Source organism: Aulonocara stuartgranti, assembly GCF_965226115.1.
Source record: "Aulonocara stuartgranti genome assembly, chromosome: 18".
NCBI lineage: Eukaryota > Metazoa > Chordata > Actinopteri > Cichliformes > Cichlidae > Aulonocara > Aulonocara stuartgranti.
In genome coordinates this window covers 8,697,153-8,724,020 of record NC_138954.1, presented here as the reverse complement: position 1 = coordinate 8,724,020, position 26,868 = coordinate 8,697,153, and the positions used below count along the sequence as shown (strand labels likewise).

At 39.9% G+C, this 26,868-nt stretch overlaps 3 protein-coding genes and 2 long non-coding RNA genes across 14 annotated transcripts in view; 3 read left to right on the top strand and 2 right to left on the bottom strand.

The window, feature by feature from the left end:
- Positions 1-26,868, bottom strand: part of LOC309694094 (ubiquitin carboxyl-terminal hydrolase 37-like) — a 63,918-nt gene that overhangs the window by 789 nt on the left and 36,261 nt on the right. Inside the window, exons 1-15 of one of the 5 annotated variants that reach the window (XM_082513848.1) lie at positions 6,099-6,370; positions 4,022-4,102; positions 3,768-3,823; positions 3,525-3,597; positions 3,332-3,415; positions 2,776-2,831; positions 2,475-2,531; positions 2,243-2,374; positions 2,028-2,151; positions 1,791-1,942; positions 1,586-1,685; positions 1,367-1,443; positions 1,081-1,189; positions 413-470; positions 86-243 (exon numbers count right to left, since the gene is read on the bottom strand). In XM_082513848.1, coding sequence (XP_082369974.1) covers positions 86-243; positions 413-470; positions 1,081-1,189; positions 1,367-1,443; positions 1,586-1,685; positions 1,791-1,942; positions 2,028-2,151; positions 2,243-2,374; positions 2,475-2,531; positions 2,776-2,831; positions 3,332-3,415; positions 3,525-3,597; positions 3,768-3,823; positions 4,022-4,048 — 1,263 coding nt within the window. In that variant the 5' untranslated portion in view covers positions 4,049-4,102; positions 6,099-6,370. The other 4 variants (XM_082513846.1, XM_082513847.1, XM_082513849.1 and 1 more) reach the window with 4 other exon arrangements.
- LOC309694091 (acyl-coenzyme A thioesterase 2, mitochondrial-like) lies at positions 8,667-20,469 on the bottom strand (the record flags this gene model as incomplete). Of its 6 annotated transcripts, XM_082513837.1 has the most annotated exons (5): positions 19,025-19,704; positions 17,099-17,275; positions 11,480-11,935; positions 10,921-11,108; positions 8,667-9,275 (listed from the first exon to the last, which is right to left on the bottom strand). In XM_082513837.1, the coding sequence occupies exons 1-5, from the start codon at positions 19,026-19,028 to the stop codon at positions 8,667-8,669; spliced, it is 1,434 nt and encodes a 477-aa protein (XP_082369963.1). In that variant the 5' UTR covers positions 19,029-19,704. The 6 variants fall into 6 exon arrangements, with proteins under 6 accessions (XP_082369963.1, XP_082369965.1, XP_082369967.1 ...); XM_082513839.1 differs by lacking the exons at positions 17,099-17,275; positions 19,025-19,704 and adding an exon at positions 20,074-20,469; XM_082513841.1 differs by lacking the exons at positions 17,099-17,275; positions 19,025-19,704 and adding an exon at positions 20,074-20,469 and having other exon boundaries at positions 11,480-11,930.
- LOC309694096 lies at positions 9,001-15,070 on the top strand. Its single transcript, XR_014272796.1, has 3 exons — positions 9,001-9,078; positions 9,691-9,836; positions 15,002-15,070. It is a non-coding gene; the product is annotated as an uncharacterized lncRNA (long non-coding RNA).
- On the top strand, positions 15,083-17,196 carry LOC309694095. Its single transcript, XR_014272795.1, has 3 exons — positions 15,083-15,886; positions 15,972-16,083; positions 16,164-17,196. It is a non-coding gene; the product is annotated as an uncharacterized lncRNA (long non-coding RNA).
- LOC309694093 (uncharacterized protein) lies at positions 20,665-26,237 on the top strand. Its single transcript, XM_082513845.1, has 14 exons — positions 20,665-20,733; positions 21,530-21,690; positions 22,488-22,513; positions 22,657-22,689; positions 22,786-22,875; positions 23,287-23,358; positions 23,467-23,555; positions 23,668-23,770; positions 24,037-24,139; positions 24,219-24,271; positions 24,378-24,456; positions 24,678-25,150; positions 25,350-25,543; positions 25,652-26,237. The coding sequence occupies exons 6-14, from the start codon at positions 23,302-23,304 to the stop codon at positions 25,794-25,796; spliced, it is 1,296 nt and encodes a 431-aa protein (XP_082369971.1). The 5' UTR covers positions 20,665-20,733; positions 21,530-21,690; positions 22,488-22,513; positions 22,657-22,689; positions 22,786-22,875; positions 23,287-23,301; the 3' UTR covers positions 25,797-26,237.

Here is a 26,868-nt window from a genome sequence, read left to right as displayed (position 1 = left end):
TGAGAATGAAGACAAAACTGGTTAACAAGGTAACAGGACATTTAAAAATTCTCTCACTTCAGGATGAGATGCTGTGTCTTCTTACGTTTCTCTTGTAAAACAGGATGTAGGCCGAGTGCTGCTGTTCCTCACAAACTACAGATCCAGTTGTGTGGAGCACCTGTGCGTCATTATAGGTGAGCCAGCGATCTGATGTAGAGTGCTGACTCTCCTCAGGATGGACAGAACTACAGATGTAGTGTCCTGAAATCACATTAAGACAAATGAATCCAACTTCTGGAAGTCAACTGATTCAAGCAAACAGTGATTTTGACTTAGTGCTTCTTAGAACATCAAAAGCTTTTGTGTGTGAGTCCTTCACTGAAAAGTAGCAAGTTTTCATTTTCTGTTTGTCACAAGTCTGTTGTTTTACCTGACTCTGTGCCTCCATAATGACTGATGATGCTGACAATACTATAACAGCCACCACCCTGAGAAGGAACAAATCCAAAGAGTGTTAGTTTCATAAAGTCTCACATCAGTGCCACAATTAAGCTGATTTGCTGAGGCTACGTCCACACTAATGCGTTTTCGTTTGAAAACACATCGTTTTCTCTCCGCTTTGACCTCCCGTCCACACTGAGACGGCGTTTTCCTCAAGGAAAAACACAGCATCTTGAAAACGCTCTCGAAAACGCATACATTTCAAAACGGAGTTGTCCCGTCGCAGTGTGGACACTCGAAAACGCAGACTTTCTAAAACGATGACGCATTTTAGTCATGTGATGCAGTCATGTGAGCAATTAAACAAAGATAAGCCGAGTGCATTATACAGCAGTTGTTTTGATTGCTCTCAACTTTGACAGCCCTAAAAACGATTAATATCAGTTTGTACATGCTCCGGATAGCTTTTCTTCAAATTCTGTAATTCTCACTCACTTTTGCGCATGCGCAGGACTGGAACATAGGCGTTTTCGGCCGTTTCAATGCAGACGCACAACTATTTGAAAATGACTGAAAACGCCAGTGTGGACACGGAGTTTTCAAATCTATCCGGGCTAGTGTGGACGTAGCCTGAGACGTTCTGCAGTCTGTTTTTACCTGATTGGATGGCACCACCAAGTCCCTCTGCAGCCTGACGGGGTCATCCACCTTCTGAATCTTGTAGGTTTGTGTAAAGCCAAACCTCTTCAGATGCAAGATCAGAACTCTGGCAGAAAAGAAAAAAAACACAAACAAGGTAGAAAATAAGAAGAATGAGTGTCAAACACAAACAGAAGATGGGAGAAAACGACTGCTCAAATATTGTCTCGAAAAACTCTGATATTTGATGCGCCACAGTTTGGAAACCTGGTCAGTCGATCAATTCTGATGTGACCTTACTCACCTTGGCAGTGTATCAAAAGACGACTTCAGTTCTGAGGCCGTCCCTCCACAATCACAGCGATATTCTATTTCTTCTTCCTGAACAACAGCACAGAGAAAACAGGCTTTATGGTAGAAAGAAATCTCAACATATGCACACACACGCATACACACAAACACTAACAAAAAAGGTGTGTTAAGATCGCTGATACGACAACTCTATTGGAATTTGTGATCTTACCTTCAAGTATGTCTCTAACATGTTTATCACAGACCCCTCTGGAACCAGGTCAAGAGACAAACTGGTGAATTCCTCTTGCTGTGATGAGTGGTGACCGCAGCTACACATTTCAGGAGTAACGTAGTTAAAGTAAAGATCAGGTACGTGGAAAAGAGGTATATGAAAATATTGCAACCAGCTCTGCGTTTCTGAAAGACAGGCTTACCTCTTGCATGTCCTCATGTTCTCCATTTTAAAAATGTGATGGTCTTCTACTGGGCAGGTATAACTTTGGCCCAGGAGAGCTGCGTTCCTCTCCAGGCGAGGTGTGAGCCTTTTGACCTCATTGAGGAACAATGTTAGGAATTCATGAGCGTCCTGAAAGAAAAGCAGAGAGATTTAAAACAGTACATCAAAATCAGAAGGTAAAGCAAAAAACGAAATGTCCAAATAGCTGACGCACTTTCTGTGCACTGCCGGTGTATTCGGCAGCTTGATTGCTGAATGCCTTCTTAAAAGCTCTTAGGTGGTGATCTTTAAGGCCATAATCTGTCGACTCATGACAGTCCCTGACATCAATAAGCCTTCTGTAGAAAGGAAGGGTAAACAGACATTTCTGCTGTTAGATCTCTTTGTTCTTCAGGTGTTTGAAGAAAGTAGAAGGTTGACGTAGCGCACCTTAAGAGCTGAGCCTCTGGATCTGTGCTCCACAAAACCCCCTGACGCCTGATGTCTCTTATGAACTCCTCAATGTTGAGGAGGCTCTGCAGGCAGGAGTTCATGTAGCAGGTGTTTCCGATGTTTGGAAACCTGACACACACGCGCAACGTTTACAGTATCAGTGTAAAATAATTCATTTTCTCCACTTTGACAAAGTGACCTTTGATCTTTGTGCACCACGTGTACTCACCCGAAGCGGTCTATAGTCCCAGTTTGACTTTTTATTTTTTTCCCACCGCGTGCTACACTGCTCCAAAAAGGTAAAAACACAAACACAAAATTAGGAAAGATGTCAAGATTCTGAGCAGTGTATGTGCATGTATGCATGAGCTTTGACGCTGAAACATTTTGGAGGATGTCCAAAAGTAGTAAAAAAGATGTAAATACACAAGGTGGAAGACAAATGCCAATAAAAGGGAAATAAAACAGCTCCAACTAAACCACTGCTATAAATATCTCCAGCAGCATTAAAGAGTGGCGCATTTCTTTACCTCTGATGAGACGTAGAAGGAATTTCCTTCTCTGCCACGTTTTGTTTGTGTAATTTCTGTTTAGAAACAAGAAAAGCAACATCAGTAATGGCATAAAACAAACATACCAAGGGAGTCTCTCCATGAAAAGTGTCCAGTTAGAAAATTTGGTATTATTTCATATTATTTATCACTTTAGTGAGCTGTCAGCTCATGAAGCAGATATATAGGAATATCTTTAAATAAAATAAAAACAATTTATTCATGCTTTAAATTGAGTTTTAAAGTTTGTCCTATGAAATACAAAATCCTTCATTTGGTTGTGATCAAAATTCAGTTTTTACAGAAATCATCCATGAAGCTTCATTAAAAGATTCAAAAATGCTTATTTACCATAAAAAATATTTAGAGAAACATCCTGCAAGTCCCTTCAAACTTACCTTTCTGTGAAAAAAAACCGTTTAAACATCTTTGAACTTAATTTGAGGACATAGATGTGCTAAATTGCTCTTAATTCTTCTCATTTAACTGTGATGAGTAAATGCTTGATGACAGGGACTCTTTCCATAAAACATACCTTCCAGAATTTAAAAAGAAACCAGCGACACTTCTTTTGTGTCTTCACAGTGCTGCTCTCTGCCTCTGCATCGCTGTCAGTTTGCTGCAGAGGACGAACAAACATAAGTTTATTAAAAAAGTAAAGTCACTTTAAATTAACAAGTGCAATTTAAAGAGAAAGTGCATTTCATATGTTTTGAGTAAAAGCAAACCGAGGAACAGCAGAAGTGTCTCCATTTTCTCTTCTTCTTTTGACCATTTTCAGCAACAGAAGCATCCGGGATGCTGATGAGGACAAAAGTGTAAATGTTATTTTTCAAAGTGGAAAATTTTAACAAGGAGTACATGCTGGAGATTGCAGATAAAAATTAATAACTGTAATGGAACAAAATCATGTAACTAAACCACTGCTATAAATATCTCCAGCAGCATTAAAGAGTGACACATTTCTTTACCTCTGATGAGACGTAGAAGGACTTTCCGTCTCTGCCACGTTTTGTTTGTGTGATTTCTGTTTAGAAACAAGAAAACCAACATCAGTAATGGCATAAAACAAAGTATATGGTAAGAAAATACAATATCCTTCATTTGGATTCAAAATTCAGTTTTTACAGAAATCATCCAAGAAGCTTCCTTAAAAGTTTCAAAAATGCTTATTTACCATAAGAAAACATTCAGAGAAATGTGCTGCGAGTCTCTTCAAACTTACCTTTCTGTGAAAAAGAAGTTTAAACATCTTTGGACTTGATGTGATCGCAGCCAAAATCTCCTCAGCTTTGCAAAAGTTCAACTGAAAACAAGCAGTCAGAGGTTGTATATTTATAAACTTTCAGCATAGAATGTTCATACCCTGAACAGCAAACATCATCGTTATGATGTATGGGGCTAATTTGCATATTTTGGAATGTATGCTCATTTGAACTGTATGGCGCTCGTCTCCAAGCAACTGCTACAAAATACAGGTCAAGTCAAGTGGCTTTTATTGTCATTTTAACCACGTGCAGAGGTACTGTACAGAGTGAAATGAGACAGCGTTCCTCCGAGACCCTGGTGCTATATATGACATATACGGACAAACCCAGGACTACATAAAGTGCAGTGTGCATAAATTGCAAAAATAAACAAGACAAAACAGTGCAAAACTAGACAGAACAGGACGAAACAGACACAAGACAATGGAAATGTGCAAAATGCTGAGTATTGTGCAAAAGTAACTATCGTGTGTGAAGGTGTGCGTGTGCCAGTGCAGTCACTGAGTGTTCAGGGGTCTGACGGCTTGTGGGAAGAAACTTTTCCGTAGTTTGGTAGTGAGGGCCCGGATGTTCTGGGACCTCTTTCCAGAAGGCAGCAGGGTGAAGAGTGTGTTTGAAGGCTGTGTGGGGTCCTCCAGCGAGCGGGTGTTATAAGGAGGGGAGAGGGACTCCAATAATCGTCTCAGCTGCTCTCACAATCCGTTATAGAGTACTGCGATCTAATGCGCTGCAGTTACCATACCAGACAGTGATGCAGCTACTTAGGATGCTCTTGTTAGTCCCACTGTAAAAGGTGGTGAGAATGGATGGTGGGAGATGGGCTTTCCTCAGCTTCTGCTTGAAGTAGAGACGCTGCTGGGCCTTCTTGGTTATGGAGCTGGTGTTGAGGGAGCAGGAGAGGTTCTCCGCCAGGTGGACACCAAGAAATCTGGTGCTCTTGACGACCTCCACAGAGGATCCATTCATGTTAAGTGGGCAGTGATCCCACTGTGCTCTCCTGAAGTCAACAATCTCTTTTGTTTTGTCCACGTTCAGAGACAGGTTGTTGACTCTACACCTCTACAGATGGCCCGCAGTGCAACCCTTCAGCTTCCTAGTCCTATATACAAATTTAAAGACCTAGGAGACTTACTTCTCGTCACAGAGTTGTAGCATTCACAAGATTTTCAGAAAACTTGAACTCAAGGTCAAGGTCACTGATATTCAAACTGACCCCAGAACTTTAGTAGATGCACCAATGGTATCAATTCAAAATCCTACGCTTCTCGTTCTCGAATTATTGTCTTGACCAAGCTGAGTATACAATTATGAAACAATCATTTTCCATTTTTATTTCACTATCTGTAACTAAGACAAATAAACAGTATTTGGGACACAAGTCACTATTAAAGTGGTTAGTGAGACTCCACATCTGATAACAGTATAACACACTGCTTATTTATGTAAAATTGTCACTGAAGGGTGCCATTGCTACCATGCAGTGTTTAAAATAATCCACTGTCCCAGTTTGTGCTCAGTGTGCATGAAATGCTTTACACCAAACTCCACTCAAAAAATTTGCCAATTTAAATACGTATCATTAGCAAGCAAGCAACCACACTATAAGTGCCCACTGTTAATTCAACAAGCTGTTAATATTAGATCCATTTCAGACAGTGGCAGTAATATTTTACACTGGGCAGCAAATCAGCACAGCAGGATCTTTCAGAGTGAGACAGAAACTCTGTGTCCTATTTTTTGTTAATTTTTAATAGCTCTTGCACAGCCACTGTTAATGTGATACCTTTGCACCAGATACCCTCCCATGCACCCATCAGTAAAGACTTCTTTTCTAAAGTATGAAGTACTCAGATACACCTTTCTGTACTCCTTACAGGACAATAAACCACTGATAAAAATTTCTGTAGTTAAAAAGGGATATTTGACATGAGAACACTCAACCGTTGGAGGTTATGTGAGGCCTGGAAGGTGGGACTGCTGGAAAATTAAAACGTTACAGCTTGAGTTCCACAAAGCTCAAGGTAAATAAAATACCTTTACAAATTTCTTCCATATTCTTAAAAAATTCTGATAATTTCTTTAATATCTTTTAAAAATTCTGATTGTAGCAGCCAAAAAGGAAATCACAAGGTATTGGCTCTTTCCCGGGCCGCTCAGGATATCAGAGTAGAAAAATATTGTGAATAAGATTTATGTGATGGAATCTACAGTTTACAGTTTCAGTACGACTTAAGTGTGCTTTTGTCAAATTATAGAGCAGATTTATTAAGCTCCCTGCGACCCTGGAAAGGATAAGCAGAAGCGAATGGATGGATGGATTTATCAAGCTTCTGCCGCCAGACTTTCCTGAAGTCTCTTCGGTTTAGAAATTTAGATTAAAATACTCTTAGAACTGCATATCTCTAAAAGTAAAATACAAAAAGAAACCCCCAAGACACTTTTGATGAGTTTAGAAAAACAACAGAACTACAGCTGGATATTTGAATTATTTTAAATTATAATACCAAGAAAATCACAACTAAATTAAAGGCTTGAGCAATGTGTGATGTGGTTAACTGTTGTTGTGGAAGTTTTCCATTTAAATAAAGCCTGCAGACGAGCGGTGAGCGGTAGCTAACAGTCTTTAATCAAAACACACAAAGAACAGACAACCAGGCTTGGTGGAGAGCCTACATGACCGTGGGGCAGGTCAGCAGAGTCTCCCCTGAGTCTAACATGGCTCTCAGTTAAATACCTTCTCCAGGAACAAAAGGCAGTACACAGCTGTTTCACACCTTAACCTCCTAGGACCTGGCGTCCACATATGTGGACTTCCCATTTTGGGTTATTTAGACTAAAATACTCAATTTTGCTCTACAAGGGCCTGATATCCACTGATGAGGACATTATACTGCTACTGTTCTATCAAAATTTTCAACGAATATCCTTATATGTGGCTCTGATTTTTCATAAAAACAAAAATAAGGTAAAAAAAAATCTGGTAATTCTTTGTTTTTACATTCATTGGGCCCCAATATGCCCAAATATCAAAGAGAAATTAAAAATACATGCTGTGGAAGAGTTCGGGTCTTACGAGGTTAAGGTTCACACTCCCTTGCTACCTACCAGAGTCCTCAAAGAGACAAAAGTTTCTTCCTGTGGAGCTGTCTGCTTCCCCCAACTTCCTTACTACACCCCCACCATTTGTCTTATAGTATGAGTGTGAAACATGTTAAAATCCAGTGGCACCAAGGCATTATACAATAAAATAATGTGATTAATACATAAGTAAAAGAAATTCCTATACACTGTCAACTGTGATTGGTGTGTGCGAGTGTATTATGCTCAAGGAGCTTTTAACTGCACAAATGAGCAGATTTGTGAAGTTTAGCTTCAAAATGTGTTTTTATATGTTCATTATGATTTTGAAATATGCACTTGTAAATAGCTTTCTGTATGTTTACATTTCTGTGTGTTTGTGTGGAGCAGGGATTTGTGAGCACTCAAAATTCACACAGTGCACACATTTGTAAAATCTTTTTTTTTTAGATCATTTTGAGATGTATTATTTCCATAAAATATGCAACAGCCCAAAGAGAGTTTTACATGCATGTTTTTTTCTTAAAACCAAAACTCACTGAAGAAAATGAGTCACTAGTCCGTGCTGTTTCTTGATGTACCCGTGATCTTGTGGACTTATGACGGACTTGAGTCGCAGACCAAATATGGTTCAATACAAAATATGCTCAAAGCAAGTGAATACCTTATTTCTAGTGACGACTTGTGTGGACTTAGTACCTTACTTACTACCTTAAAATACGAGTAAACCATTAAACAGGAGTAGCTACATTGTCTCACCTTGTTTTGTTTTTTCTTCTCACATAATAACAAACTGCTTCCACCTAAAGTTAAGAAATTAATCTGTGGGTTGGACCATATCAATAAAGCCATTTTTAGTTTCCCATTTACACATTATATATATTTGAATATTTTTAATATGTTATGTTTCATGGGTCATCTTTTTAATTTGCTGGTCTCTCAGAAAGGAAACTGTGTAAATTAAACTTTAAACTGAAGTCTATTTGTCAGCTCATTATTCTTTGTTGCGTTTTTTTTAGGCTTTAATAGTTTTAACACAATTGTTTTTTGTTGTTGTTTTTAATTACAACATAAAGATCAATTTACAAAAGATAAGTACAGTAATGTGGGATCAAATAACAAAATCAGCGTTACGCAAAAATTAAAAACATGTATCTACACTCATCATATAATGTTTTTGGCACTGTGATGATGGAACAAATAGCCAAAACAAATAAAAAGTAATTTCAATGAAACATTAAGAAAGGCCGACTGGAAATAAACCATAGCTGACTGTAGAGTCCAGGATAAGCAGACAGAAAATCAAGTGACAATCCCAAAAAATTATAAAGAAAAATGAAAAAAGAAACATGTGTACAGGGCTCAGGAGATACAGGAGGGGAAGACATCATAATTTCACCTAAAATTTCAAACTGTCATATTAACAACTATTATATTAATTATAAAATGTGATTTTCATACAGTCAATTTGCTGTCATGATTTATGTTTCTGTAACTCAAGCTTTCTAACCATCCTGTTTGAATCTATAACTTGGCTTTAGTCTGTGCTGCATCACAACTCAGGTGAGTTTTGAAGAAATCCTGGATCTTCTTCCACAGGTGGATCTCAGCTGCTATGTGGGCCTTGGGCTCACCTCCCCACAGCACTCGTTTGCCTACACCTGCATTGAAGCTGGAGGGGCAGTGGGGTGCATAAGGTGGCTCCAACATGTGTCCAGCTCCAGGGTAAAAAACAGTCTCAAAGTTCTCCTTCCCATGATGCTTAAGTCTCACTACCATTTCATCCATGTAGGCTTCGCTGTCCCAGTTGAGGTCGTCTCCTACAACCGCAAAAAGAAAATGGCTCTTGGCTCGTTCAATGGGGATCAAGCTGCCCTTATTCTTCTCTGCCAGGGGATCTTCAAGAGCATCCTTTATGATGATTGCACCTGACTCGGTGGGAATAAACTTGCTTTCGTCAAACAGTATTGATGACAGGATCTGCCGTTTCTTGTAGTAGAGAGGCGTGACCACATTGGCGTTACAGGCATTCATGCACACTATGGCCTCGACACCTGGCACAAAAGCAGCGAGTGCCAGTCCGATATTTGCTCCCTTGCATCTTGACATTATGCCAACTCCTTTACTGCCCACCTGTGAAATAACACAGAAATTAAAAGGCGATGCAAATCTATAAAACATTTGGAGCGCAGGGCTGACTCTACCTGTCATTATTTTCATTTTTGTGGACTACATATGCATATTACCATTACTAAATAAATAAACACATTCATATATGCACAGTGAAGCTATCATGATCCGGGTGAGTGGCTGGAAACTTCTACCAGGGTCTTGAGTCTCCTTGGTATCTGGCCCTGGGCAGGGCCGTCATATCTCCAACAGCTTCACTCACCTGGAGCTGAGTTGAGGCAATCAGGCTAAAGAGATTTAAGCCTTACACTGATATTCCCTCTCCAACAGTTTGTCAACTACTTCATGTTGGTAGCTGGCTCTAATGCTCCATGTTATTTGCCAAGTGCTTTTCTTACCTTGTTCTCTTGTGCCCTAGCTTTTCCCGGAACCTCCAAAACCCTTACCCCCAAATTAAGCTAATCTCTTGAACCTCGGATAACCCAGCTCTTCTCTGGAAATCTCTCCGTGCTTCACCTGCCTGCCCTCCTGCCATCACACTCCTTCGGAACCTACGGAACTCAGGTCAGCCATCTCACACCGTCTAACTCACGCCCCCTCTCCCTCCAAGCATCTTTCACTCCACCTGCAAGTAAGCAAGACATATAGCCATGCTCACCTTTTCTAGTACTCCCCTTTTACCACAGTTCTAACTCCACGCTCCTCAGTGTGATCGCTCTATGTACCAAGCCATGCTACAGTTACCCCTTCAAGCCCAATTTCCCCCACTTGGCCCCATGACCACGTTATCACGCTACGCAGAGCCGCTGTTACATTCTACAGTCTATTCCTCTTTTGGCAAATCTCTCAAGCTCCTCCAGATTTTATTGGCTTCTAGCATGGACCTTGGTTCACTTCACACTGCAAATTTTTGTTTGTTCTCGTGATTGTCCTTTTTGAGACTACAATTCTAGATTCTAGTGTCTTGGCAGTAGTACTGGGGTCTTTAGACACATCTATCACTAGTTTTCTTTCTAGAGTGTTTGAAATCTTTTGCTTCCTACCCTGCCAAGCTTGTTCTGTACTGTGTGACTCTCTTGGCTGAATTTCTTAACTTTGCATATTGAAACTTGGAAATGCTGTGATAACTTTGTATATCTATTTCTTGCTTAGAGATCTTCAACATTTCTTATTCTATAAAATTATAAAAGGATTTCTTCTGTTTTTGGGGTGATGCGTTCTCAAGTGACAGCTCAAACATTGCACAGCAGTGGCTTCTACTATCAATAAAAAGGTCAATTTTTCAGGGGGCTGATAATGTTGATCTTGAAAATTATTATATGTTAGAAATTATTATGTTATTGTGTGATAATAGAAACAATTCATGTTTTCTCAAGAAGATTTGTGCGATTACAAAAAATATGTCGTAAAGCTGAGGCTTTATGCTCTCTGAAATTTATTCAATTATCTGAATGAATGTAAATGAGAGTATTTCTGAAACTCCACTTAAGCTAATTAAGATCCCCATTAGCTACAGGAATACAGCAGATATTCCACCTGGGATCTACAAATTTACTCTCCTCTCTGAGAATGCACAGAGTATAGAAACATAAACTTTCCTTCAGTATGAAACATCTTTCTGCTGTCTGTGCGCACTAGAGCAACTCACCTTTGGTTGCTGTTTTAAGAAATTCATTGCTTCTTCAAAGTGGTCCAGATGTGTTTCTGTGATATTGTCACCCTTCTTATTGTACACCGCCACTGAGAGAACCACAAAGCCTTTGTTAGCCAGTAGACTGGGTCTTGCCTCAGATACTGAGGTGGGCAAATCCAACACAGCAGGAAAAGGACCTTTTCCTGGAAGAAAGAAAAAAGATTCTAATCAGCAGCAAGTCATATTTTAAATTTTATTCTTAATTTCTCTGGAAGCCAGTGAAGGGACGCAAGAATAGGTGTAATATGTGACAGTCAGCTATTTTTTGTTAGCAGTCTTTCAAACAAAGGTCTTGCTGCATTCTGTACTAACTGGACATGAGTTGTGGAGGACTGAGAAACGCACCTGAAATGTGAACTACAGTAAGCAAGGTGGGAGAAAATTAAAATTTGAACTAGAAGTTTCAGATGACTGAATGACAGTTAAAGTTTAATTTCAACAATGTTGATTTAAAAGCTGGTTAATGTTAAATGAACTAAAATGAACATAGAAACCTAGGAACCACCTCCAGTACCTGGAGGAGTGAAAAGGACTCCACGGATGTTCCCTTCATTGACGGGAACCCTGGTGACCCCATCTCTCATCAGAAGCCTCTCATTCATCATCTCTGCCAGTAATCTGCCCTCCTCCTCATGCACAGAAAACTTCACCACCTGGGGGTTTATGGCATTTGTCTTTAGATATATTTTGTGCATGGTATGTGGCCTCATGGAACACAGCAGACCCATGGGTTCTACTCCAACGTAGCTCCCACCTAGCGAGGGGTCTCTTTTCAGGTCGACCTCCCCACTGCCATCAGCCCTGTAGGTGGCCGAGGAGCTGAACACCACTCCCTTGTCATCAGTTAATTTGGCTCTCATGTTGACAACCTGCCTTGGCCTCAGCCCGGCCACCTTCACCTGAATGGGCTCATCAAACATACATTTGATGCTTGGCAGCAGCTTCAGTCTCACTTGAGAGGACATCTTTTCTGAAAAAGAGAAAAAGATTGGACTTTATGAATGTAAGATAAAAAGTCCCCTTACACAATACTTTTTGTAAGAAATTTCAGAGACAGATCGATCCATATTACATTACATTATGTTTATTAATTACACCAACAACCCACTGTCCCAGTTTGGTCTCTGAGTGCAGGAAACCCAAATCCAAACTCCACTCAAAAAATGTGCCAGTTTAAATATGTATCATTAGCAAGCAACCACATTACAAGTGCCCACTGTACTCTCTGTCAATAATGTTAATACTAGATCCATTTCAGACAGTGGCAGTAATATTTTACACTGGGCAGCAAATCAGCACAGCAGGATCTTCCAGAGCGAGACAGAAACTCTGACTATTTTTTGTTAATATTTAACAGCTCTTGCACAGCCACTGTTAGTGTGATACCTTTGCACCAGATACCCTCCCATGCACCCATCAGTAAAGACTTCTTTCTAGTTAAGTAAATGGTTTGCATGGATTTCCATTAAAGGTTTTTTTTATGTTCAGTACAATTATTCAGTCACTCGTTGCACTTCAGGCAGTTTTGATTCCCGTTTTCATGATCACACAGCCACTTCAAAAGGTAAACACCAACTTCAAAGTGATATTTCTCTTCCATTGTTTACAATTAAACTTTTAAAAACAAAAAATTTGAATAGATGTTGATTAGGACAAAAGGTCCCAAATCCATGCCATCAATGCATAGTCACAATTAATTAAAAGTTAATAAGACTTGCAAGGTGGTAACACAAGCTGACTGGAAATAACAGAGGCACAAAGAGTCCAGGATAATCAGGAAAAAGTGATCCAGTGATACAGTCCTGCCTGGCAGGATGATGTGTTCACAGAATTTGATATATATTCTGTCATGCAATCAGTTAAACCAGGGATAGGCAACTCCAGGCCTCGAGTGCCAGTGTCCTGCAGGGTTTAGATCTCACCCTGGGTCTCGCACCTGAATCAAATGATTAGTTCATTACCAGTCTTCTGGAGAATGTCAAGACACGTTTAGGAGATAATTTAGCAATTTGAATGAGCTAAAACCTGCAGGACACCGGCACTTGAGGCCTGGAGTTGCCTACCCCTGGGTTAAACTGTTATTGATTTCTCAATGTTGTTCACAAATTACATTCTCTATACCCTCAAAGCAGTCCTGCAGCTTTGAGGGTATTCACAAGACCGCCTTGTGAATATGGGTCTTTTAACAAGAGGAATATATCTCCACGTTGGGTGAGTGTTGAGTAATTACATATGAGAGCATGAGGGTGGGAATGGATGTTTGTATCTGGTCGGGTATCAGACGCCACCTCTCTGGGGGCATCTCGGGCCCTCCAAGGTATGGAGGCCTATCTCCCCCCACCACTTCCCCTGCCAGTGACAGACGCCCTCAGACATCGGTGCGTTGGTGGTTCTTTGTGTCCGGGGATGGGCGCCCAGGTACACACCGACTCACTCCTTGGTGGCTGCTTGTCGGGGCCTGGAGCCTGGGGCTCGCTCGGACCACTTCGGGGGTGGGGTGCCCTCAGCCTCTCGGCCTGGGGCTCGGTCACTCAGGCACAGCTGGCTGCCAGCGGAGCTCACGGGCACGTCACTGCAACCCCCCCGGCTTCTGCTCCGCGGCTGCTGAGTGACCCCTCATCTGGGACTCTCGTCAGCTCTTTCTGGGATAGTGGCGCGGCTGCCCCTCTGTTGGTCTTCCTTGGTCTCTTGTGTTCTGGGGGCCTCTGGATGTTTGGAGTTTTGATCTCCTCCATACCTGCTTCATGCCCTGGTGGATGGGGCTGTGGCTCCCCACACCCTCTAGCACAGCGGTCCCCAATCCCCGGACCGGTACCGGTCCGTGAGTCGTTTGGTACCGGGCCGCGAGAGTTGAGGCTCAGGTGTGAAATGTATGGTTTTCAGGGTTTTTATCGTTTTTCAGCGTTATTTTGTTATCGTTTTTATCGTTTTTATCGTTAACTCGGTTTTCCTGGGTCTTTTCACGTGTGTTATGAATAAATCTTCTTTTTTTCGGTACCGGTACTAGTTTTATTATGTTGTATTTATCCGCAACACCTTAAAGGTCCGTGAAAATGTTTTTGGGCATAAACCGGTTCGTGGGGCAAAAAAGGTTGGGGACCGCTGCTCTAGCAGATCATTACATGAAGGAACCTTTTAAAAACAAGCGCGTTCATGCTTACAGGTGTACACATGGGTGCTCACACACACAAACTACACCCTTTTTGGCTCCTACCTCAAAGCACACTGTGCGCTGTTGATCTTACGTGCTGCACAATAATGTTTAATATTTAGTATTTACCGTTATATTCCCATAGATCATCGTGATGTTGTTTATTCTATTGCTCTCGTTTTCTTCTGCTTGTTTTCTTTTTTCATTCCCAACAGGTGAAATTAAAAAAAAGTATCTACTGTTATCTATTGTTAGCTAGTTTATTGTGAGGGTGTTGTTTTTAGATTAGATTGGATTAGATTAGATAGAACTTTATTAATCCCTCGGGTGGGTTCCTCTGGGAAATTCGATTTCCAAAAAAGCACAGCACCGACAGAAGTTACAGAGTTACAGAATATTATATATATACACACACACACACACACACACACACACACACACACACACACACACACACATATATAAATACAGAGACAATATAAATAAAATATACGAAGGGGATAAATAGAATAAATAGGAATAAAAAATAAAAATACAAGTGAATTGCACATTTCAAGTATTGAGGTCTATTGCACTGTTGACTATTTACAAAAGTATTGCACAAAAGGTATTGTACAGTGAGGTGCAGAGGCACTACAGCTTAGTTGTTCCCCCCTCCTTTGTCCTCCTGTTTCCCCTCCCTCTCCCCTCCAGAGAGGAGTTAAACAGTTTGATGGCGTGTGGGACAAAGGAGTTTTTAAGTCTGTTAGTTCTTGTCTTGGGGAGAAGCAACCTGTCACTGAACAGACTCTTCTGGTTGTTAATGGCCGTGTGCAGAGGATGCCTGGCATTGTCCATAATGTCCATCAGTTTCTTTAATGTCCTTTTCTCTGCCACTGTCACCAGAGTGTCCAGCTTCATGCCGACCACAGAGCTAGCCCTCGGCCCTGTTTCAGGAAGCCGGTTTAGTGGAAAAACTGAGTAAGTATACCCTGAGTTAACGAAAACTCTGGGTTTTCGGTTTCACAAAGCGAGTTCAGCTGCAGCCTGAGTGAGTCACTATGACGACACACGCCGTGAAGCTAACCTGCCCCCTAGCAGGTTTACTACAACTAACCCTGACTGTCTCCGCCCCTTTGTCGGAAACCTGACAGTAGGAAGTGTCAGACATGGCGTGTCCCTTCCTTGAAGAGCCAGTAGATCGTGAAGCCCAAATTCTCCGCAGAGCTCTCCGCCGGGAGAGAGTGATCAGAGCGCGTTTGGACATTTTATCATTTCCTGATGATTTTCTGTGTGAACGTTACCGTTTTTCAGCACAATCTATAATTTATTTGGATAACATCCTCAGGCCATATATTACGCATGTGACACATCGCGGACATGCTCTCAGTTCTGTACATATTATTTGTATTGCACTTCGGTTTTTTGCAAACGGGAGCTTTCTGTATAATATTGGTGACGCTGAGCACGTTTCCAAGGCTACCGTCTGTCGGGCAGTCAGGAATGTTACAGTTGCACTGAAACGTCTCCTGTACTCGTTTGTGGTGTTCCCCGGTCATAGACCCACAAGATTCATCAAAGAGGGATGCCACAAAATTGCAGGTATCAGGATGACCAAAACTTAATTTATGATGTGGTGATACTTGAACTACTACTTAAATTTTACATTTATTTTCAGGGTTCCCAGGCGTGATTGGCTGTACAGATGGCACTCACATTCCAATCATTGCTCCTTCAGTAAATGAAGGAGACTATGTGAACAGGAAGTCTTTCCACAGCATTAATGTACAGGTACATAGTTCCCTGTAGCATGTCAAACTAACAAATTATTTCATTATAGTAATGGATGCTAATTTGTGTTCTCTGCACTGTGAAGATCATATATGATGCTGCCAACATTATCACAAATGTGGAAGCCAAGTGGCCAGGCTCTGTCCATGACTCACAAATATTCCGTGAATGTACACTGAGCACAAAATTTGGACATGGTGAGTTGAAAATACTTTAAAATATATAAAGACCAATTGCTTCAGGGACATTTGAACTGAAGTGTATCCTTCTGTCTTAGGAGAGTTCACTGGCTACTTGCTTGGTGATAGGGGGTATCCATGTTTACCCTATTTGCTTACCCCTTACTCTGACCCTGAACTGGGCCCACAGCAGCGATATAATCTGGCTAATTGCAGGACAAGAGCCAGAGTTGAAATGACTATCGGAATGCTTAAGGCCCGGTTCCAGTGCCTGCAAAGACTCAGGGTCACCCCAGAAAGGGCATGTGACATTATTGTGGCATGTGTGATTCTTCACAACATTGCCACAATTAGAGGAGAACACTGTCCTTCTGAACCAAACAGCAGTGATCCAAACCATGAACATCCTGACCCTCCCACGGACATACAAGATGGAAGCGCAGTCAGAGACACCATATGTCACAATCATTTCTTTTGACCCATCACCTCAACATGTTGAAAGAAGAATAAACAGATTTTTTGTTCAACTGGCTTTATTGGTCGCCTGTATTTCCTGTACACAAAGTATTAAAAGATGTAAACCTCATAAAGTGTCTCTGTTGCTTCCTCCTCTGTAACAGCTGTCAATGTTTCTTCATTATTTTCCTGTAGTAAAGAAATAAACAACATTGCTGTTCTACTGTAAACTCATATAATCTGTGGAGTATTACTCACAACTGCATGTTGGTCTGGCTCAACAGGAGGCTGCACCAGATGCAGTACACCATCAACTGATAGAATATGAGGTTTATACAGGTCACTTATAACTTACAAGGGACCAAATGGCAATTAACAAACATACCAATCACCTTACACTTCATTGTCATTATGCTCTCAAAGACAACCAAGACTGAGGGAAGGCAAAATCAGTAGGAAAATAACTTCACTACAAAATAATCCATTATGGTAAAGAGTTTATCAAATGAATGAGCAGCACTGCAAAGGTGACTGTGAAGAAAGGATGTATGCACATCATGTATTATTTTGAATTTACCCCCTATGTAGGCACTTGTGTCTTGCGGGGTTATTGACTCAGAGGATGTCCCCGCAGAGATGCCTTCGGCCACAGGGCGCCCACTGTTTTGGCTGAGGGCCAACTGCTCAGCCTCTGTGAGTGGTGGTGGTGGAGGACCCCCACCTGTTTTTCGGGCCTCCACTTTTTTTCTGTTGGCTATAACGGGTCACATTTGAGCATACAGAGTAAGCAAATATGTACTTGTAATGTGCTCAGATAATTTCAATAAGTGCTTACAGAAAGAAAATTAATGTAGCCTCTAACTGCAATTGATTTACATGGGACAAACAGACCAAGCACTATGGCTCATAATACAATTACACCTTACCTGTTTGGACTATATTTTTATTAGAGATGGCACGATACCACTTTTTTATGTCCGATACCGATACCGATATCATAAATTTGGATATCTGCCGATACCGATATGAATCCGATATAGTGTTTTTTAATCAACAAAACTGTTTTTTAAAATATCTTGCTGCATTTTGCAAGTCTGCAAGTTCATACTCAAGTTTAAAACAACAACTACACTAAAGCTATTCTGTTATACCTGTGTACAAAAAAAATATTTAATAGTTCAGCAATACTGATCAATCTAATAAACTTAGACCTACACCATCCTCCCTATTCTGGTATTTTAAAGAGTACTTAGCGTAAATATTAAGCAACCTAACTAATAGGGTTCCAACTCCCAGCAACAACAAAAATAAATAAATAAAAAATAGGGAACCACCCCTCACGCGCCACCTCATGATGCTTAATCGACGTAATCAACCTTAATTTGATGCAGTGTGAAAAAAAATGCACAGAAATCAATTATTTTTCAAGAAATATTAAATAGATTCAACATCTTTCTTCAACAAAATTGCAGACTGCACAGATGGTACCTTCCCAAAGGAAAAAGTACTATAGCTTACTAGGGTATATATATTAGACTTAATAGTCACTATATACAGTAATTGACTTCTATTCATTTTACATCAAATTAAAACTTTGTGTGTCAGATAATTATTTATTAAAAGCTAGACATTTTAAATGAGAATAAGAAAGAAAAGTATGTCTTTGTGCCCCCTTTTCCCAGTTAATGCCCTATCGGCCCCCCTGGATAAACTTTGCTAGATCCGCCCCTGCACAGTTACCAGCGTCAGCTACGTAGAAAAAGATCCTGGTGTAGAAAGTAATATTAAATACATTTTAACAACAGCTTATCAAGCTTAAACGTGCTGCTGTTGTTCAGCCGCTGGTTTCCTCTTTCTGGTGCAAAGTGGGCCAAAAACAAAGACGGACTCGCGACAGAAAAGCCGATCAGCTGATCATTTAAGCAGTTTCACGATTGAAGTAGCAGCCGGAGAGCGAGAGGCAGTCGCTCGTTAAGCTTAACGCAGGAATGCTTTACAAACATTCAGAGATGGACTTACACACTTGCTTTACTTCTCTCGGGGATAACTTTGTCGGAGATGAAATGCCGGGTTGCTAGCGAAGCTCCAAATGCTATCCAGACCACCGACAGGTCCCGCATGCCACAGCCGCTCTATCACGTGATGCATACTGCTCCGACATGCTAACGTTCTGAGGTGAGTTACGGCGTGTTGCAAGTTTTGTGAGGTGCTTTCGTGATATTTAATGGATCGGATTACATTTTTTATTTTTCTCCGATATCCGATCCAGTCATTTAGGTCAGTATCGGACCGATACCGATACGTAATATCGGATCGGTCCATCTCTAATTTTTATATTTCATTTTTACTTGCTGCCAGGCACGTTTGGGGCCTGTTGGGTTGCACCTGCGCTCACATCACATCACAAAATAAAATGTATAAAATAACAAATAAAATAACATATGATAAAATAACGTGTTAAATGGGTGGAAATCCCTAGATCAATGTTTAAATTAACACTCACGCATTGACTCTGTCGGCTATGTTTTGCCATGCATGCTCTCTTTCTTTTGCAGCTGTGGCTGTGTTACTTTTTTCCGCGGAATTTGCATGTTATCGGCATATGCTGCCATCAGAATTTCGGCCTCAAGCGCTGTGAAATACATTGACCGCGCCTTCTTTCCCTCCGTCTCCATGGTGACTCGCTTAATCTGTGCTCCGCTTATCAGGGCTTTATGTATCCTCGTCCGCGCGCTTCACTTGGGGTTGACGCAACTCCGCGTTGATTGAACTAATTGTTATCAGCCTTTCTGAAACCGAATATTCCGAGTTGGACAGTTCGGGGTTACTCAACCGTGAGTGTCGTTTTTCACTCTGAGTTTTCTAAACCGGCTTCCTGAAACAGGGCCCTCCTGATCAGTTTCTCCAGCCTGGATGAGCCTGGATTTCTCCAGCCTGGATTTATTATGTTGCTCTTTGTTTTTTTTTCTTCCCCCCTTTCTCACCATCTCTTCTCCCCTCTATTTTTCTTTCTTTCTCACCCTCTCTTTCTTTAACCCTGTCCTATCCCCCAGTCATGTCTGTCCCATCTTTAAAAAATGAAAATAAAATAAATACATAATTATAATAAAGGTCAGTTAAATGGACCAATATGGCAAAGCCACGATGATCCACTTGGTAAAGTAAATCCACTTGGCATCTTTCTTGGCCTTCAGACAACAATTCTGATGGCTAAAAATCCAAACGGGACAGGCAAAAACAAATAAATAAATAAAATAAAATAAAATAATATATATATATATATATATATATATATATATATAGACCTCAATACGTAAATTATCACTGTACTGTAACATGTACAGTACTTGCAAAATAGTTTTCCATATGTTTACATTGCTGTGTATCTATGTGGACTGGAGCACGGATTTGTGAGCACTCAAAATTAACTCAGTCCGCACATTTGTATATCGTAGATTATTTTCAACCTTTCGAGACAAATGTATCTCCATATATGTGCAACAGCCGAGAGTTTTACAAGGATGTTTTTTTTTTCTTAAAACCAAAACTCACCGAAGCGAATGAGTCTGGTGGTTGGTTTTGTTTCTCGAAGTACCCGTGATCACGCGGACTTAAGACAGACTTGAGTCGCAGCCCAAATATGTTTTAAATTCAAAATACGCTCAAAGTACGCTTCTGGTGACGACTTGTTTGGACTTTGCCTTAGCCAAGTATCCCAGAATGCATTTCAAACGAAATTCAGAACTGGAAGTAAAGTTCTGAAAAAGCACTGTTTCTAGTGCATAAAATAGTGCGACGATTTCGGCGAGAATGTAGCAACATTAAATATCCGGCCAAATTATCAAAATATTACCTATTTGCAAAAGTTAAGCACAAGATATATAATTTTTTAGGATATATTATATATATATATAATGGGTGACGTTTGCTTTTCTGCAGTGGTTTATTCTTGAGAAAATCGGTTTTGCAGAGTTTAAAGTCAGCCTGCAAAAAGTGTCTGATTTTATTTCACTTTAATGTGTTGACATCGGTGTTTTTACCCACCACAGTCGAGCCAGCCGCCGCTTGTTAACCGCTTGCGCTTCTACACTGAGTTTTAGGGTAGTATGTAACATGTCGATCTGTTCCTGGATATCCTGAAAGCCGATGTCAAATCAGCTCCAGAAATGATCATATTATATTTCAGCTGTTTTCAAAACAAACGGTCTGTAGGTAAGTTTGTAGATTATTTTAGAATGCAGAAAACAGGTCATTTTAACATCTGACCTGATTGTTTTTGTTGAGTTAGCAGCATGAATACATGTACAAGAGTAACATAATATTTTTTAATATTATAGTTCATACAGCACACACATGTTACTGAAAGGTTACAAGTCTGTTGATTGTTCAGTCATTGACTAATCAGTCACCACACTGAAGTTCTTAACAACTGATTTGTTAAGAAGTCAGTCCACCGTTTGCTCCAGTCTTTCCAGAGTGCTTCACACTGATGGTCCCTTTAAAGTCGAGCATTGTGCAAGAATGAACTTTGCATGCCCTGGACTTTCAAACTATAGTCGGGTTCCTGATAAGTGGATACAAACAACTCAAAACGGTGAACTGTAATTGTCGCTTAACAGTAAAACTGGGTTGCAGTGTTTGTGAATGCAGCTTTATTGAAACTGTAAATGATGTCTGACAGAGGGCGCTCGAATAGAAGGTGTGAGAAGTTATTATAGAATATTACTGCTTACCTGTACTAAAAGAATGGAGCCGGTATATTTCGCTCTCAGATTGCTGCTTTACTTGAGGTTCATAGGATATTTAAAAGTAGAAGGCAACACTGGTTGGTGATGGAGATTGTTGGTCAGACCTAGAAACTGTATGTGTGTTACAGAGCTTTTTCTGGCTTTTCTTTTATTCTTGCAGAGGATGTTGTGCTTATTTTACGGACGATCTGATTTCCTGGACGATCTGATTTCCTCGTGTCAGCATTGTTCCCACATCATCATAATTAATGTTGTTCCAGGTTCAACATTGCAAGTGACCAATCACCTTCTTGTGACGTCATTCCTTTGCGACTTCGAAATACCCGCCTTCGAGTATTTCGAAATACAAGTGAAGAAGCGAAAAACCGCCGCCTGTCCGCCGAATTTGAAGTCAATTTAGGATACTTTCCTTTAATAAACGGTAAGCATTATACATATGTTCCTCACTTGGCTTGCTGTTTGTTTGCTAGCGATAGGCTACTTGACGACAGCATTAGCTAACCAGTGTTCCCCAACTTTTTGGGTGTTTCGTGGCCCGGGGGTTGGGTCAGGCAAAATTGCAGTAGCTTCCCTGATCATTTTACAAACATAAGTGAAGAGAATCTGGACTAAAAGGCCTAGACTTATGGTTGTGTGCTGAATCTATGAATCAAACTATCACCTGGAAACATAATTAACTGGTCCATAGCTGTGAAACTGGACATGAGTTCTTGATTCTATGGAGATTAACAGTAATCCAGAAATTTACAAATTTGTCCTGGTACATCGCGTAAATGTTGTCCCAGGGACATCGCGTAAATGTTGTCCCTGGGACATTGTGTAAATGTTGTCCCTGGGACATCGTGTAGAAGTTGCCCTGGGACATCGTGTAAATGTTGTCCCTGGGACATCGTGTAAATGTTGTCCCTGGGACATCGTGTAATTGTTGTCCCTGGGACATCGTGTAGATGTTGTCCCTGGGACATCGTGTAAATATTGTCCCTGGGACATCGCGTAAATGTTGTCCCTGGGACATCGCGTAAATGTTGTCCCTGGGATATCGCGTAAATGTTGTCCCTGGGATATCGCGTAGATGTTGTCCCTGGGACATCGTGTAGATGTTGTCCCTGGGACATCGTGTGATAGCTTGTAAATAATGGAATGAAAATTATTGATTGTTATTAACTTGTGAAAAAGAAGTGTAACAAATCCACATGTTATGTTCTTACACCCTTACAGAAACTGTGACTCCTTCACAATGTCAGGTAAATGTCAACTCATGTTGAATAATCAACCAGTCAAGCCTTTTATTATCACATGCAATGTTATTGTACAATTTACTTAATGAATCGTGTTCCTTAGTTCTGTTTTTATTTATATGTATTTATTTATTTATTTGTTTTATAAGGTAATAGATGGCCTAATCTATTTGCAGTGTGAGGTATGTTGAAAAGCTTGTTTGATCATAATGACATAGCATGTTTACGTTTTTTGTAATGTATTTGAAAACATAGGTGTATTTATGTTATTTTTATAGAATTTCCCTCACATTTATCCAATACCAAGCCAAATCACTGGAAAAATTTTGGATGGGTCCACAAGAGCACAAAGTGCATACTTTTTGAAGGTATGACTTGGACTGTGGTAACTATGTTCTTATCACAAAGGGTTTATAAGTTGCCACTATAAACAAACAGCATTTTCCAAAATTGAAGCCTTGTCAGAAGAACCTGAAAAATACCTTTCTGAAACCTTTTCTGTGTAAAGACTTGTTCAAAAGCAATGCACACAGATTAAAACATTTCTGTCTTGGCCAACTGATAAAGAACACCAAAAATTGAGTGGTGCGTGTTGAGTCTGTGGTCTTGATTTGTTTTGTACACACTATAGAAATTAATTAATGTAAACCAAAAATGACACTTTCTATATGTTTGTGTATCTGCAGAATTAATTACAAGTCTCACCTGACAAGCTTTTGCAGTTTTGCAGTGTCATTCTTGACAGAAAAACATACTTGTCACATTATTTTTATTTCCAGAAAAACATCTTTCAGATGTATGAGAAATTGATTGGAGCCTGTCTGGAAAACGGCAGCCACTGGACCTTGTTTGTAAGTTGCACAGATTTTGCACTCTCTCTAGTGCATGACACTTTTCGGTGTCCCTCATTAGGAAAGCTCAAGGCCCAAGCCTACCATATCCATCTTTTTACAAAACAGTTTTGTGACATACCCAAGAGGACCATAGTCTATATGAATTCATTTGGCGAGTCGGAGGTCAGAAAAAGTGCGGTGTTGAAAAACTGGAGGTAATTAATTAACATATTTAACATAACATATTTAATTTAATTGAAATCATTACCAAACGTGGTTATTGATTTCTCTATATGCTTTTTATTTGTAATAACTGCGATCTCTCAGCTCATTTGCTTCAGCAAGAGGCTGCACTGGAGAGTGGACCTTGTCACATGTGAGCCACCCACATCAACAGGATGGGAACTCATGTGGAGTGCATGTCATAATGGTACTGAAAACTATAGCTTTAACCTATATAAGTAATGTTTACATTTTTGCCTAGTCAGTTTTTAAAGCCTTAGAGGCAGGATGGTAAAATCTCAATTTTTTTTTGTAGATTGAACCATTTCAGCAGTAATGCTTTGCTTTGGTTGCTCTGTTTTTTTTTTTTCTCGGGGGGGGGGGGGGGGGGGGGGGTTAAAAACAAACAAACATTTCTTTGTTAATCTAATTCTTTTTGTTCTTTTTTTTTTTTTTTTCTTCGTCAATTATTAGTTTGCCCAATCTCTCATTGACGGTAAAACACAAGTGGAGGAGTACAACACTGAAATCACAAAGCTCAGGTCCCGACTTTGCCACTACTTATTTTCCTCAATAGGTAAAGATAAAATTAGCTGCCTTCTTTTTCTCTAACATTGGAAAATGTAACTTGTACTTAAACAAATTATATTTTGCAGATCGAACTAGGAAGTGCAGTCAGTGCTGGTGTGTGATTGCAGCCAAAGACCGGGTACACTATGACATGTCCTTAGCCATATAGATTGTTTATTTAATGGACTTTGTTCATTTGTTTTTTGTTTGTTTATTTCTTCTTCTTTTTTTTTTTTAATTCACAGGTGCAGTGCCAGAAATGTGGTGCATACAAGCACATGCGTTGTTCAAAGTCTGTTTGTGGCATCTGTATCTTCTGTGAGAGTAAGTCACAATATAACTAAACAATGTCCAAAAATGTTTAAAGTGAATTTTTTTTTCGTAATTTTGCCTTTGCACACCAGGACTGTGTAATTAAAGTGGACGTTTCAAGATCCAGTTTTTACACAAAACTATTTTAGACATAACTGTGTCGTATTGTGGGGATTTCTCTTCACAATTAAATTGATATAGTGCTGTTTATATCATTCTTCTTTATGTAACAGCACAGTGCAGCACAGCAGAGGGAAAGGAGTTGTGCAGCATAGTGGGTGGCTATACAGGAGGAGCAATAGAAGTAGCCAGTGAAGAATGTCATCAGGGAAAGCATCAGGCAGCGAATGACAAAGGAAAAGTTCCTAAGGGAGAGAACATCTGCAGCAAATCGACAAGTAACAGTGAGATAGGAAGACTGACAGTCAGAGATGAAGGTACACAGACTGAAGACAAAGAAAAAGAAACAGAAGTATACGGCACAAGTCTGAGTACAGATAATGCTGCTGCTGATGATGTTGACAGGATCGATGCAGATACAGAATTCCAAACTGATTCAGAAGGAACTAGTACAGTTTACAGAGTGCATGGTCGCTTATCTGTACCAAGCTCAAAAAAGAAAACCTACACAATAACAGAAGACGAGATCAAGCGCAGAATCAACGCAGAGAACATGTCAGTTCATGTTTTCAGAGGTTTGATTGGGGTAGATATACATTTCGTGATTTTGATGTCACCTGAAATAAATCCGGGTTACTCGTATCAATGAAGTGACAATGTGGCTGGAAATTGTGCATTTGCTGCAACATATACACAATTACACCATGTAAACAAAAGCATTTAACTTTGTGCGCATGTGTGTGTCTCTCTCTGCTCTTTTGGTGTTTGCACTTTTTCTTTTTTAGGGCCGTAAAGCCAAACTGCCCGCAATGATTCTTGACAGGCCTAAGAAGGCCAAAACTAAAGTAACGGTGTTTAGTGTTCTGAGTGAAGAGGAGGCTGGGGAGCTAGCCCTCGGGTTTGCCGGAAGATTGGCCTGCGATGTCACAACAGACATGGTCTGTAAAGGCATCGACCATTCAAGTGCTGATATGACAAAGTAAGTTAGTAAAACAATATGAAAGTTGTATCTTTTTTGGTATTATTTGTCATTTCCCCGTATTTGGGTTATTGGTGTAACATTGTTAATCTTACTTTCTAATAACAGACAGACTCTTCTCAAAATCCAACACAATCTTAAACATGAGCTGACTGATTCCTCAACCTTCAGTTTGCTGACACACACCTTTGGCCCCGCTGCACTGGATTCTGTCATTTCATTCCTGTGTGAAAAACTTGATCTTGTCTCTTAAATAATGAAACCTTTTGTGACTTTTGTTTGTTCTGTAAATCAGAATCTTGAAAATTGTTCATTGTTGTTCTAAGTTTGTGTTAACTATTTGGCAAAAATGATTGGTTCCTAATCCAAACAGCATAATGACTGTTCTAACACATATCTTAAAAATGCTACAAAGAAAGAAAATTATCACATATGTTTCAATATGAATGTAATTGTGTCACACTCGGTTTGTAGTAGCTTTCCTGTTTTATTTTGAGTTTTGGTATGTTTACACTGTTATTTTTATTTCCCGTGTGTTCGTCTTCCCTTATTAGTTTTACTGTATTTAATTAGTCTGATTTAATAACTTATAATTATTTACTTTCCAGTGTGTATATATGCTCCTCGTTTGGATTATTGTTTGTTTGAGTTCTGCCTGTCTTTTCTATTAAAGATTTGGACTTTTGGACTATTAGTGGACCTCGTAGGTTTTTATTCTGTTCAATTGGTAATTGACTGGGTTTAATTTAGTGGCCTGGAAAACAGGCCGGAGGGGTCTGGTCATTTTAACCCCCTAAGACCCGAAATCTTCCATGGCATGCATTTTTAATTTCTCTTTGATATTTGGGCCGATTGGAACCCGATGAATGTAAAAAGAAAGAATTACCAGGTTTTGTTTTTTTTACCTAATTTTTGTTTCTGAGAAAAATGAGAGCCACATATGAGGACATTAATTTGAAATTTCGATAGAACAGTTGCAGTATAATGTCCTCGTAACTGTATATCAGGCACTTGTTGATCAAGATTTAGTATTTTGGTCTAAATAACCCAAAATGTGATGTCCACATGTGTGGACGCCAGGCTGGAGTAAAGTGTTAGAGCTATTTATACCTATGTAAACTTTTATACACTGGTTTTTACCTGTCTTGTTTCAGAAAGGTTTAAAAGGGTAATGTCCACAGTTTATTTGTTTATTTATTTGTTTGAATTCAACATATTTTATTAAAGTAATTGAGCTTGAACACAGAAAAAACTGAATCAAATAATCATAAAATCAAATCACTTGCATATACTGAAGTCTAATCTACTCTGAGCTAATGCCGGTT

Bases quoted from the DNA above. Each gene is read 5' to 3' on its own strand.
- LOC309694093 (XM_082513845.1), top strand. From the start codon at position 23,302: ATGTATGAGAAATTGATTGGAGCCTGTCTGGAAAACGGCAGCCACTGG. The intron at 23,556-23,667 runs GTAATTAATTAA...GCGATCTCTCAG, and splicing joins GCGGTGTTGAAAAACTGGAG to CTCATTTGCTTCAGCAAGAG. The intron at 25,151-25,349 runs GTAGATATACAT...TTTCTTTTTTAG, and splicing joins TTTTCAGAGGTTTGATTGGG to GGCCGTAAAGCCAAACTGCC.